Source organism: Camelus ferus, chromosome 6 (assembly GCF_009834535.1).
Source record: "Camelus ferus isolate YT-003-E chromosome 6, BCGSAC_Cfer_1.0, whole genome shotgun sequence".
Classification (NCBI taxonomy): Eukaryota; Metazoa; Chordata; class Mammalia; order Artiodactyla; family Camelidae; genus Camelus; species Camelus ferus.
In genome coordinates this window covers 69,423,339-69,437,183 of record NC_045701.1, presented here as the reverse complement: position 1 = coordinate 69,437,183, position 13,845 = coordinate 69,423,339, and the positions used below count along the sequence as shown (strand labels likewise).

Below are 13,845 nucleotides of genomic sequence, written 5' to 3'. Positions count from 1 at the left end.
GAATGCCCACCAGAAGTGTGGATTTGGGATTTTTCTGGAAGGATGATGGAAAGACTAGGAACTTTAACAGCAGGCAACAAGGATTTGAATCTTGCTTCTGTCATCTTAATAACAGAGCCTCGTTTTCCCTCTGTAGAATGGGGACAATAAGGTGCCTAGTTGGGAAGTCCTTCTTTTGGGAAGGATCCCCCTTTTGGATATTCTGTAGACTGCCTGGGGGAGTGAAAATATTTGCTTGTGGCCATTTTCCCAGGAAGAAGCTGGGCTGCATAGCAAGCTGTTACAGCCCTAAAGGGCCCTCTCTCTCCCCCAGCTGTTTTGATTCTGGGATCAAGCTTGGGGTCAGGTTCAGTGTGTGTCTGGTATGGGAGCTGGGAGAGGGGCTCCCCAGGCATTTGCAGAAGTCTGAGTTCTGTGGCTTCCTTGGGCTGTGCAGAAGGTGTGGAGAACATGGTCTGAGTAAGTAGGGAGTGGCCCTTCTGAGCTGTGAGAACGTGACAAGTTACTTCTAACCTTCACTTCCTGTATATTCCCCAAATTTCCTTCTATTTTTGATTTCTGTTTTTATCTCATTTTGATTGGAGAACATACTTTGTATGATTTCAACCCTTTTAAATTTATTGAGACTTATTTTATGACCTAATTTATGATTATCCTGGAGAATATTCTGTGTGCCCTTGAGAAGAATGTGTATTCTGCTGTGATTGGGTGGGATGTCACGTAGTTATCTGTTAGGTCTATTTGCTTTGTAGTTTTTAAGTCTTCTATTTCCTTGTTGATCTTCTGTTAAGTTGTTCTACACATTATTGAAAGTGTAGTATTGACGTCTTCAACTATTATTGTTGAATTGTCTATTTCTCTTTTCAGTTCTGACAGTTGTACTTTGGGGGCTCTGTCATTAGGTGCATATATATTTACAATTATAATATCCATTTGATGTATAGACACTTTTATCATTAAAAATATCCTTCTTTGTCTATAATAGGAATTTTTGTCCTAAAGTCTGTTTTATCTAGTATTAGCATAGCCTTTCTAGCTCTCTTTTGGTTACTCTTTGTATGGTGTATATCTTTTTCCATCCTTTTACTTTCAACCTGTTTGTGTTTCTGAATCTAAATTGTGGGTCTCTTGTAAACAGTGGGTCATGTTTTTTTTTTTTAACCCATTTTCCCAACCTCTGCCTTTAAATTGGGGTATTTAATCTATTTACATTTAAAGTAATTATTGATAAGATCAGATTTCTGTCTACATTTTGCTATTTGACTTCTATCCGTCTAATGTCATTTCTGTTTCTCTGTTACTCCATCACTGTCTTCTTTTGTGTTAAATAGATAATTTTTTTTAAAGTTTTTTTTTGGGGGGGTAATTAGGTCTATTTATTTATTTAGTAATAGTTTAGGTTTTTTTTAATGGAGGTATTGGGAATTGAACCCAGGATCTTATGCATGCTAGCACACACTCTCGCCCTGAGCTATACCCTTCCCTACCCTTAAATAGATACTTTTGAGTATAGCATTCTAAACCTGTAAAATGAGACAAAGAAGAGTGAGGGTTAAATGAGATATTGCCTGCAACACACTCAGCACAGTGCCTGGCAAAATAGTAAGCGCTCAGTAAACACAAGTACTCAGTTGGGCCTCAGGCACTGTAAGAGCCACGGTCAGCCCTAGGACTAGCTGAGAGCAAGGCCCACCCAGGACCCCTCGTGCCTCCTGGGCAGGGCACAGCACCCTGGCAGGCAGCTACCTGGGGAGTGAGGAGCAGTGGATCCTTGGAAACTGCACTGTGTCAGGCCATGACCCTCTAGCCTTTCCCCTCTTCTAGCACCCAGGCACCTCCTGGCTGCTTATGAAGCACTGCAGATTTCCCACCTTGGTCCTGCCCCCTGTTACCAGACCCATGGACCAATCTCTCAAGGGTGGTTTGAGAAGCACTGCTCAACATAGATAGGCAGCAGGGTGTGATGGAGACCTGGTTTGGAGTCAGCCAGCTTGGATTTGAAGCCTGGCTTCTCACTGGTGACCTCAGGCTGTGATCTGGAACAAGTTACTTTTCAAAGCCAACCTTTCCTCGTTTCTCAGATAGGAGTAAGTGGTTATGCTAGTAAGTAGTCCTCACACACATTGGACACGTGGGCAGTGCTGGTGGGTATTATTTCATGTGGCAGTTGCTCATTACAAAGGTGATGCCTGGACTCAGGCCTTGTCCCCCCTGCCCCTCCCTCGGCACCTAAATTCCTCAAAGGTAGAAACTAGTGAGTGGTGACTCCTGGACTAGACACATAGGTATCTGATAGCCAGTTTACTGCCCTCTCCATTGGGCCACACTACCTCCAGGCCCTGCTTCTTCCAGCCTTGGTGCAGAAACAGAAAGGAAAATTAAAGAAGCATTATGGGATAGTGGTTAACACTGAGTAAAAGCTTGAAGATTCAGAAAGGGTGAGAACAGTATGTGCTGGAGGTCTGCCTGGAGGAGATAGGACTTGATAGGAGGCAGGTTGTCAGAGTGGAGGAGGCAGGACTTCCAGGCAGAGGGAATAGCTCCAACAAAGACTCAAAGTCAGGGAACTCTTCCCAGGGTCACCTGTTCCCTGTGTGTATTTCTAGACCCAGGATAGGCCACCTTGCATTATAATCAATGTGTGTTTCTGTTTTTCTCCCCCACTGGGCTGGGAGCTCTATGTGGGCAGGGACTGTACCTTGTCTCCTGTGTCTCCCCAGAGCCTGGCTTACAGCCAGTGCTGAGCAGATGTTTATTGAGTGGATGAAGGGGCAATGGGCTGATCTGCAGGGCTACAGAGGGTGTGTGTATGGGGGGCAGGGGTATAGGCAGGGCAAGGCCATGTTAAGGTGGGTCCCTGTGAGTGGCCTTCTCTGTATGTTGGTCTAGGGCAGAGTCTGGCACTGGGGCTCAGGCAGACTCCAGAGATCCCTGCTCTAGACCTGCTGGTGAGCCGGGCCCTTCCAGAAGGGGAAGGGGAGCTGGAGCAGACTCTGGTGGCATGAGCCCTGTAGGGTATGAGAGGGTTGTGAGATCTGCTCCAGGGCTGGCTGCAGGGACACTTGCTCCATCTCTTCTGGGGAGAGCCCAGGCCTGCCAGCTTCCACTTCACCCTGGGAGTCCTGAGTCCTGTGGAAGGGGTTTCCTGGGCTGCCTGTAATCCTCTGTGGCCCTTGCCTAGGAGGGAGGCAGCTAGCCCCCCAAGTGTGGGTGAAAGCTGGGCCTGGAGGCTCTATCCTTTCCTGGCCCTGCCTGGGACTCGATGTTTCCTATCTGCTGCAGCTTCCCTCCAGTAAAACGGACCCGGTTCTCCTGGCTTACATGGACATCCTGGGCTTGTCTGTGGGGCATTGGGGGAGGGGATGATAGAGGTCAACGTCTGAAGGAAGCCCTGGGAGTGCCTCATAAGGCAAAGGATTTCCCTCTCACAAGTATCCTTTTAGAAACATCTTAGTGTTGCCTTTTTTACGGTCAAAGCTCAAACTGCAGCCAGCTCAAACCCTGGCTGAGCCCGGTCAACTTGGCGGCTGAGACCCCTGGGACTCATGACTCCCTGGCCTATCAGCCTGGCCGCTGCCTTTCAGAGCTGAAGTTCAGTCGGGAGAAGTGATAATCCGGGGACTCCCTCTGGACTCGGCATAGGCACATCACAGGGCCTGCTTTCTCACACCCCCAGGGGAACTGACACTTGTGGGAGGCAGGCCCTCATCTCTGTGGCTGGCGTCTCCTTCCTTATTAGTTTTATGTACCCCTTGAGAACGAGACATGTGTGTCCAGAGGCTTGAAGAAATGGGGCCCTTCAGCCTGGGTGTGAACTCCCAGTTAGAGGAGGGCACACAGCATTGCAGATGGTTGCACTGTGCCCAGAGGGAAAGTCTGTCTAGGGCCTGGGCACCTTTAGCTGGTCCAAGATGGCAGTTATAGGCCACTTGCACAGTCCCCGAGTATCTGAGAGAGAGCTTTTCAGGATATGAGCCTGGACTGGAAGGCCAGCTGGGCCATGCTGGGCTCCTCTAAGGAGGGCCCCTTACCACTGCCCCCTGGCATCCTAGATAGACACCTTGGTGTTTTGAGGTCCATCCCAGCCATGTCTCAGCACGAGGTGAACAGATCCACAGGCTCATGTCCCTGGCCATGGTCTAGGCAGGGGTGGGAAGCCTTGAGGGAAAAAAAATGGAGCAGAGGCAATAGTGGGACTGGCACTTTCCCAGTTGTCCTGCATGTAGTGTGGAGGGCAGCGAGTGACAGTCAAGGGGCAAGTGGCTTATGGGCCCGCAGTTGGAGAAGGATTTGTGTTCAGCTTAGTTGGATGGATCCTGTGGCCACTGATGGGGTAGGCTGGGGTTGGGTAAGGGGGCTGGGCCTTTTGCTTCATTCTGCATCATGGGGAGCTTTGATATGCATTGGAAGAAAGACCGGAAGTCAGGGCCAGGCAGGAGCCCAGGGTGGATACATCGGCTATGAGTAGTGCCTCTGCCCAGGCTTGGCTCTGACTCACCTCAGGCACAGGTACAAGCCAAGTGCCAAGGTACAGGGATCAGCAAACTCTGCCCCACTGGAGCTTGCTGTCTGCTGGAGACTAAGAGATAGGTACCTAGAATTCAGTATGCTGAGCACAGTCATGCGGTTTAGAAGTATTATGAACTCAGAGTGTTGTTCCTGGCTCAGCCTTGGGGTGAGGAAAGACTTCCTGGAGGAAGCAGTGTCTGAGACCTGAAGGATGAGTAGGACTTGGTCAGGTGAAAGGGGCGGGAAGGTGTACGAGGCAGAGGAACTGCCTGGTCAAAGACCTGGAAACAAAGCAGGAACAGCCCTGAATGATGGCTCCAGCATGGAATGTTGAGAGAAGTAGCAGGAGCCCAAGTCTGCAGGGACTTGTGGGCCAGATAGGAAGTTTAGACTTGGTCCTAAGATAGCCTCTTTGGTGCTCAGGGAACTGGCTGGCCTAGAGATTTGGGGCCTTGTTGGATGCCACATTTTGGTCTGTTTGGCCTTTGAGCTGTGACCTCCTCTTCCTAGTGCTGAGTTTGTAGGGCCAGGGGTGGCACAGGTAAGAGCAGGAGCTTGGGAGTGTTAGCCTCCTGGGGTCAGGGGGGTCCTTTAGTTGTCTTTCAACTCCAGGTCAGAGATGAGCCCCTGGGGCCACTGGGACCAAGCTGGGCACCCCTTTCCTATGTAACCTTGACTCAGAATAGTTTTGTCTCTTGGATGATAGTGCTGAATGCCCCAAGCTTGTGAGTGGCCCTAGTCCCCTCAATGGTCATGACTTGGCCCATTGCCCTGTGCTGAGGGCTCACAGGACTCTCCCAGCCAATGTTGGGCATGTAGCTGGGTTGCTGATGGCACATGGGGAGCAGTGTGTGTTCAGTTGCGTCCTTGGAGGGCATGGTGTCACCACCAGCATAGAACACCCAACAGCCTTTTCAGCACCTTCCCTCATTTGTGTGCAAAACACATGTGTGGGCTCAGCACTGTTTTCTTTTCTTAGTGCACATTGCTTTCATCTGTAGAGAGAAAGTGCTTCTCACCATAGATGCTTCTGAAAGCCCCATAGGTCCCCAGCCATTGAGATCAGATTCTTGCCATGTCTTCTGCCCAGGGCTGTCTGTGGTGTGCAGCAGCGAGGCTCCTGGAGGAAGGGAAGGGTGAGTAGAGCCCAGATAGACAGTCAAACAGACTGACAGAGTGGGTGTAAGTGTCTGGGGCCCCATGATGTCTGTGGGTTTCCTTTTGCAGTGTTTCTGCATCCGTTGTTAGGCCCTGCAGCTGGTCCCAAGGGTGAGCTGCCTGCAGGAGTTCCTCATTACACCCTCTTCCCCGCAACCTCACGGAGTTGGCCCATCAGGTCGGCAGCCTTCAGAAAGGATGGCTTCCTTCCTCTTCCTCATTGTGAGGAAGGCCAGGTTGACTTCCACGTGAGGGACAGAGGAGGAGGGCTGGGGCAGAAAAACTGGGAGGAAGTGGTTCAGTCCTGGCCAGAGTTGCAGGCTGTGAGGTATGCTTGGGGCATGAGGGCTGGAAGCCCCACCAACAGCCACCAGAATTGAGGCAGGGGTGGGCTTGCAGGGGCTGGAGGGTCCAGGCTTGGAGAGCAAGGCTGAAGCAGCCAGTGCAGTCTCAGGCTTCCTTGTGGAGCTCCCACACCTGCTGATGCCTCTGTGGGAAAGCTCCTTCCTCCCCTCCCTTCCTGTCGGACTGAGGGTCTCAGATGAACTGGAGCAGAACAGGAGAGGTTTACCTGTCAACAGTTCAGGTAAGGGTCAGGGGCTTCCCAGTGCCAGTGAGGAGGGATATCCGTGTGCAGAAAATCCTTGCTCTGAGACCATTGAGAGCATGTTGTGGAAGGAAGGTGTGCAGAGAGGGCCCTGGTGTCTTAGTGGCATGTCTTAGGGATAAGGAATAAGAGCTTGGTGTTTGAGTCAGGCAGACCTAAGTTCAATTCCTGGCTCTGCAACATAATTACCATGTGACCACTGGCAGGTCACTTAACCCCTCTGAGCCTGTCTAGCTCACCTATAAAGTGGAGGTTAAAATAAAAATGCTTTATGCTTCAGTTTCATGCTGTCTTATAAAGCTGTTGTAGGAATTAAACATGTGCAAAGCATTGAGGACCTGCCTGGCACAGGTGCAGCAGTATTATTATTATTATTATTATTATTATTATTATTATTATTATTATTATTATTATTATTATTATTATTACTGGCTGCTGCTGCTGCTTCTACTACTACTGCTCCTCTGTGTCCTGCTGCCTTGGTGTGTCCCTTCCCCGCCTCCCTCCGGGGTCCCCTGTTTTCTCCATCCCCTCAGATAACTGACCTTTCTTCTCTGAGGGTCCCAGATCTGGCTGTCTGTGCTCTTAGCACTGTTAGCCTTCCGATGGGGGTGAAAGGGAGGCCTCTCGAGAAGCTTCTGGAGCAATTCAGCCTCCTCAGAATTGACCCATTTGATTTCTTCTAAGCAAGTCCCTGGTCCAGCTTGGAAGCCTACTGTGGTGTCCTGAGGAAAGGCCCTCCTTGATGTGCAGGGTGGCAGGTGGGAGGTAGACCAGCAGAGTCCAGCCTTTCTTGGCCTGACCAAACAGTGGCAGGTGAGCCAGTCTGGGACTAGGGCAGGAGCAGCCCCACCTTGGATCCTCTTTCACAGACTCCACCTCCATCTCTCCAACCCAATGTGGGGAACCGCTCTCCACTAGGGCTGAACTGGCCATCCCTGTGCCTTGGTACCCTCCATTGGGCACACACTCACACATGCGCCAGGCCCATCTACTACGTGGGCCTTCCCTTCCTCAAAGCCCCCAAGCTCAAAAGGCGACAGCGCTGTGATGGGGGATGTCTGTGTACTGTTGGGGGGAGGGGAGGCTCCCTGCTTCCGAGGCACATGGACCTGCCAACTCTCCCTCGGCCCCCTCCCCTCCCCTCCCCTCGAGCCAGCATGTTCTTCCTTCCTCTGCAGACACACACGTACTTGTAGTTGGTTCATGCTGATTGGAGAGGCAGAGCCAGACTCCGGTAGCCAGGACAGTCCCACCCGGCAGCTTCACGGTGGCGCCCAGGGTTGTTTTCAGTCTAGGTGCTGGCTTTGGGTTGGCTGTCAGAGAAATGAGAGTTCAAAAGCAAGAGAAAGGGGTTTGTTCAGAAGGTGGTTTCTGTGGCCTCGGCACTCTCTGCTTGTCCAAGTCCTCCCCTTGGGCGGGAGCCTGGGTGACTCGGATGCTCTCCTAGTCTCCCCCACCCCCAGCTTCCATAGGCGAGACAAAGGGGGTGCGAGCCCGGAGAGTCGCTCTCACTCACAGCAGGGCCGGGAGCTGAGGAAGGAAATGGAGGAGGAAGTTCCTCCCCTTCTGGGTGCTGGGTGAAAGTGAAAGGCGGCAGGGGGCCGGAGTGAGTCACGGCCGCTCCGGGAGGGGAAGGGCTGGGGAGCTGCGGAAGCCTGCGGAGGAGCGATAGCGCGGCGGCCTCTCTGGGGCCAGGGGCATCGCCGGGTATAGCCAGGGCTTCAAACTAGAGCCTGCCCAGTATGCCCAGCCCCAGCCCTCCTCTGCTCTCGCCTGGTTTTCTGGAAACTCCCCAGGTTGCTAATGAAGACCGGAGCGTCTAGGTTCTGACGTCTGAGGTCAGCCTGGTCCTGCAGATTTATTTGCAGGGGCTTCCTGAGTCCTCCTCCCCTCCCCTCCCCTTCTAGATAGACTGGCTCAGGACCAGAATTTTAGCATGGGGAAGAGATGGGCCATGTAGCTCCCACATTTGCCAGCTTCCGAGAAGGGGGAAAAACAAAACAAAAATACCCAAACAAACAAAAAACCTCTGAAGAAAGAAAAAGGTCTTTGAAAACACATGCAAGTTATACGTGTAAGTTATAACTTGCATGTAAGTAATAAAAACACATGTAAATTATAAAATACTGGTCTCAATCCTGTCTGTTCTGTAGCAGGATAAATAGAGCAAACTGTTTTTGTTGTCAGAAAACAAATATGGGAACATTATGAGCACTTTAGTCACGGCATGTCACGGAATAACCTTCTGGACCTAAGTTCTAGCAATCTGAACCCCCTCAATATCATAACTATACAGTTCCTTCGCTACAGATGCCAGGAGCTCTTTGGCAGTGGGGAAGGGTGGGTGGGGACTGCTGACTAGCTACCAGGCTGGATCCCGTCTCCAGGCAGCTGGGGGTTGCAAAACAGGTTCTGTGCTAGTTTGGGGAAGACTCTGGCAGCTACGGTTCCACCCAGCAGCTCCTCCCAGGGGTGGGGCTAGGACTGCACATATCTTTCATGTAGGGGCCTCACCTACATGCCTCAGTGCAAAAGACCCGAGTCTAGCCTTGGGCCCAGGACTCTGCAAGGGCCTGGTGGGGCTCCCAACCCTTGGGCTGCACAGTTGGGAATGATTCCTATTTTCTCTACTGCCTGTTTGAGATGTACCTGGAGTATCAGAGGAGGCATTGGCTGAATAAAACTACTTGGTCTGGTGGGAGGCTACAGCTTCAACGGATGTGAGAGGATCTGCCGGGCTGCCCAGTGGGCTGAGGAGGAGAAGGGAATCCAATATGGCCTTTGTCACCTAGGGGCTTAGGCTGGATCTCAGCCCCACTGGCCCCCTTGGCAGCTTCCTTGTGCTGTGTGCAGGTTACACAACTAAATGCAATAGATCTGGAGTCTAACTAGGAGGGCAAGGTGGTGGGACAAGAGGAGAGACCCATGGCGCCCTGGGAGGTGCTGGTTCTGGTTACTTCTGGTGGCTCCCCCAAGGTCCTGGCTGCTGCCTCACCAATGCTGCCCTGTGACCTTGGGCTTGTTCCTGGGAGGCAGTGGAAACACAGGGCCTTTGAGACCCCCCTCGCACTTGAGCTGACATGTGGGGCGTCCTGGGAGGCTGTAGCTGACACTGCTGCTATTCTTGTCTGCAGGCTGCAGGGCCCCGTGGAGCATCATGAACTGGGAAGAGTAGAGGAGCCCAAGAGCCTCTCTTTGAAGAGCAAGGAAGAGCCAGCTGTTCTTTCTCCCTGTGTCTGACCACACCATCCAGCATTTCTGCTGCCCCCACTGGCTGCTGGACTAGGGCCAGACTTCCAGCACGACTGTCCCCCAGGGGATGGGCAACTGGTGAAGTAGGTCTCACTGTCGGGGCCCCGTTGGCCACACCATGAACCTCCAGGCCCAGCCCAAGGCTCAGAACAAGCGGAAGCGTTGCCTCTTTGGGGACCAGGAACCAGCTCCCAAGGAGCAGCCCCAACCCCTGCAAGCCCCACAGCAGCCCCAGGCCCCTCCACAGTCCACCAGAGTGAAGGAGGAGCCTTACTTTGGGCACGAGGGTCCGGCAGGGGCTGCCCCTGCCTCCCAGCCAGTGGAACTCCCCCCTCCCAACAGCCTGGCCCTGCTGAACTCTGTGGTGTATGGGTCTGAGCGAACCATGTTGTCCCAGCAGGTGGGCTCAGTCAAGTGGCCCAACTCTGTGATGGCTCCAGGGCGGGGCCCGGAGCGTGGAGGGGCTGGGGGGGTCAGTGACAGCGGCTGGCAGCAGCAGCCTGGCCAGCCTCCACCCCACTCAACGTGGAACCGCCACAGCTTGCCCCTCTACAGTGGACCCAAGGGGAGCCCTCATCCTGGCATGGGGGTCTCTACCTACTATAACCACCCTGAGGCACTGAAGAGGGAGAAAGGAGGGGGGCCGCAGCTGGACCGCTATGGAAACGCAGTGCGGCCAGTGATGCCACAGAAGGTGCAGCTGGAGGTAGGGCGGCCCCAGGCACCCCTGAACTCTTTCCACATGGCCAAGAAGGCCCCCAACCAGACGCTGCCCCTGCAGCCCTTCCAGCTGGCGTTCGGCCACCAGGTGAACCGGCAGGTCTTCCGGCAGGGCCCGCCGCCCCCCAACCCTGTTGCTGCCTTCCCGCCGCAGAAGCAGCAGCAGCAGCAGCAGCAGCAGCAGGCAACCCTGCCCCAGATGCAGCTCTTTGAGAACTTCTACCCCATGCAGCAGCCACCCTCTCAGCAGCCCCAGGACTTTGGCCTGCAGCCGGCCGGGCCACTGGGGCAGCCCCACTTGGCTCACCACAGCATGGCACCCTACCCCTTCCCGCCCAACCCTGACCTGAACCCAGAACTGCGAAAGGCCCTCCTGCAGGAGTCGGCCCCGCAGCCTGTGCTACCTCAGGCCCAGATCCCCTTCCCCCGCCGCTCCCGCCGCCTCTCTAAGGAGGGCGTCCTGCCTTCCACCGCCCTGGATGGGGCTGGCACCCAGCCTGGGCAGGATCCTGCCAGCAACTTGTTCCTGCATCACTGGCCCTCGCAGCAGCCACCACCTGGCCCCCTGGGGCAGCCTCATCCTGAAGCTCTGGGATTCCCGCTGGAGTTGAGGGAGTCACAGTTGCTGTCTGACGGGGAGAGACTGGCACCCAACGGTCGCGAGCGGGAGGCTCCTGCCATGGGCAACGAGGAGGGCGTGCGGGCAGTGGGCACGGGGGACTGTGGGCAGGTGCTACGGGGTGGGGTGATCCAGAGCACGAGACGGAGGCGCCGGGCGTCCCAGGAGGCCAACCTGCTGACCCTGGCTCAGAAGGCCGTGGAGCTGGCCTCACTGCAGAACACAAAGGTGAGAGTGGTGTGGGCTGGGGCAGACCTGGCACAGGGTGGGGGAGCCGTGTCTGGGGCTGGGGGAGAGCAAGTGACTCCAGGTCCACGAGGGTGGTCTTCTTACTTCACTAAAGGAAATGCAAGAACCTATCCATTTCAGGGAGTTCTGAATCTCTGTGTAGGTGTATTCATACCTGAAGGGAAGATGGGGTTTAAACACATGCAGGGTTGTGGGCAGGAAAATGCAGTACCCTCCTGTGGGTTGGCTTCTTCATTTGGGATTTGCAGGATTGGGAGAAGGGAGAAGCGGAACCGTTTACAGATCAGTGGATTTCACAGATAAGAATGTGGTAGTGGTTACACAGGTGGTTGTACTTGTCAAAATGCATTGAACGATAATTAAAAATTGGTGCATTTTGTTGTATATAAATTATACTGCAATAAAATTGATTTAAGAGAAAAAGACAATCTAAATGGGGAAGAAGAATGAACAGAATTTGAGCACCTGTGTTGTACGTGGAGTTTCTTATACTTGGTCACAAGTAATTTATCATCAAACCCTATGAGAAGGATGCTGTCATTTGTCCTATTTTATTGCTAAAGAAGCTGAGACCCAGTTGGGATTTCCCAAGGTCACAGGGGTAAGATAGAAGCCTAGTATCTGACTCCAAAGGCAGTGTTTGCCCCTTCCTTCACTAGAGGTCTGAACCTTCAAAGCCCACTGGGCCAGGCTGATACGTAGGAAGCTGCAGAATTTGACTTCATGCCAGCCAGTTGCCAGTGAGGAAATAGATACAGAGACCACCCTTACTTTGCCACAGGTTCCTTGCTTACTTTCTTTTGCAGAGATACGTTTTGACTATTGAGATACTATTTCACATGCCTCTCACCGTGTAGGCAAAATAAAAAACATCTGTAAAGCCACTTGTGGCCTGAGATGGCCATCTGGGGACTCCTGCTCCAGGCCAGGATGGGAGAACCTGGCAGAAGGGAGGTTTTGGAGAGTATTAAGGAATATGGTGGGGGAAAAGGTAGCCAGGGAAAGGCCAGGTTACCAAAGACCATTGGGAACCATCATGAGTGTTTGAATCCCTGAATCAAATGGGACTAAGGGTCCCAGACCAGCAAATCAGGACTTACCTTCTAACTCTCTTCATTTCCCCCTCCCTCCTTCTCTAGGATGCCAATGGCTCTGAAGAGAAGCGGAAAAGTGTATTGGCTTCAACTACCAAGTGTGGGGTGGAGTTTTCTGAGCCCTCCTTAGCTGCCAAGCGAGCACGGGAGGACAGTGGGATGGTGCCCCTCATCATCCCAGTGTCTGTGCCTGTGCGGGCTGTGGACCCAACCGAGGCGGCCCAAGCTGGAGGTATTGATGAGGATGGAAAGGGTCCTGAACAGAACCCCACTGAACACAAGCCATCGGTCATCGTCACCCGCAGGCGGTCCACCCGTATCCCCGGTACTGATGCCCCAGCTCAGGTATGAGAGACGCTCCATGCAAACACCTCCAGTACCTGGGTGCCCCTGGGGACCTAATACTGTACGGGGAAAAAGGAGAACAGTGGCCGTGTGGGAGGGATTTATTTAATACCCATGGGGATATTATTTATATTTCCAAATGAACCTTTTGAGCAAATGTACTTATGGGGAACAGAGAGACAGTTTTATACTTGAAAGTTGGTACTGTTTAGGAAAATCTAGGATGTGTGAATCTCTTATTTTAGGTCAGCAAATTTTGATTGGGCCTCTAATATGGGTCAGGCACTGTGCTAGGCACTGGGATGTAGAAATGTTTGCTTATTCTATCAGTACAAACATGTATGTTGAAATCTCTCTCTTAGATTGAGGTTTTTTCTATTTCTTCTTAGTTCTGTCACTATTTGTTTTATATTTTTGATGCAATTTTATTAGTTGCATACTCATTTAGAACTAGATTAGACACTTTATCATGAAATGTTTCTTTTTATCTAGTAATTTTTTTGCCTTCTAAAGTCTGCTTTGTCAGATATTTAGCATTCTTTTGGTTAGTGTGGGTGGGAGGAGGACGGGATGTTTATCTTTTCCATCTTTTTACTTTCAGCCTTTCTGTATCCTTCTGTCTAAGGTGTATCTTTCAAGTGGCATATAATTGGGGTTTCTTGTTATCTGTTCTAACAACCTTTGTTTTCTCACTTGAGCATTGATACAGTTCACATTTAATATAATTACTGATATATTTTGGCTTAAATCTGCTATCTTCTGTTTGCTTTCTATTTATCCCATCCTGCCTTTTCTTTCTTCTTTTTTCCCTTTTTGTTTTCCTTTGGGTTGATTGCGTTTGTTATTCCATTTCCTTTCTTTGTTAATTTATTAATTATATACTTAGTATTACTCTGTTAGTGATTACCCTAGCAGCCTTTCTTGTTTTTGTGAGAGAACTAAGCCCTGCAGAAAGGGATTTGAGTGACTGTTGCCTCAGTTATCTGGAGGATAGTTCATAGCACCATTCTAAATGCATAGAAGAGAAGTTAACTCATTACATAGTGAATGCCTTATGACATTAGAGCTTAATTCTCTGGTTGAGAAGTGTTCCTAGAAATTAAAATGCATTCTTGGCTTATTGAAATCTACTCTTAATCTAATCCAAGAGTACTTTAACTCTTCTTGGACAATGCAAAGTTCTTATAACCCTTGAACCCCATTTTCCACCAATCCCTAACTTACAGAACTATTGACATGAGTTTTCATTCTCTATATATTTTAACATTGACAGGGCATTATAACATTAT

At 51.5% G+C, this 13,845-nt stretch overlaps 1 protein-coding gene across 3 annotated transcripts in view; it reads left to right on the top strand.

Annotated features, from left to right (window-relative positions):
* The window catches only part of MIDEAS (mitotic deacetylase associated SANT domain protein), a 65,629-nt gene that overhangs the window by 34,259 nt on the left and 17,525 nt on the right, over nt 1-13,845 (top strand). For all 3 annotated transcript variants that reach the window (XM_032482337.1, XM_032482336.1, XM_032482338.1), the window contains exons 2-3: nt 9,412-11,096; nt 12,257-12,556. In XM_032482337.1, the coding sequence (XP_032338228.1) occupies nt 9,648-11,096; nt 12,257-12,556 (1,749 nt within the window). In that variant the 5' untranslated portion in view covers nt 9,412-9,647. The remainder of the gene's footprint in view (nt 1-9,411; nt 11,097-12,256; nt 12,557-13,845) is intronic.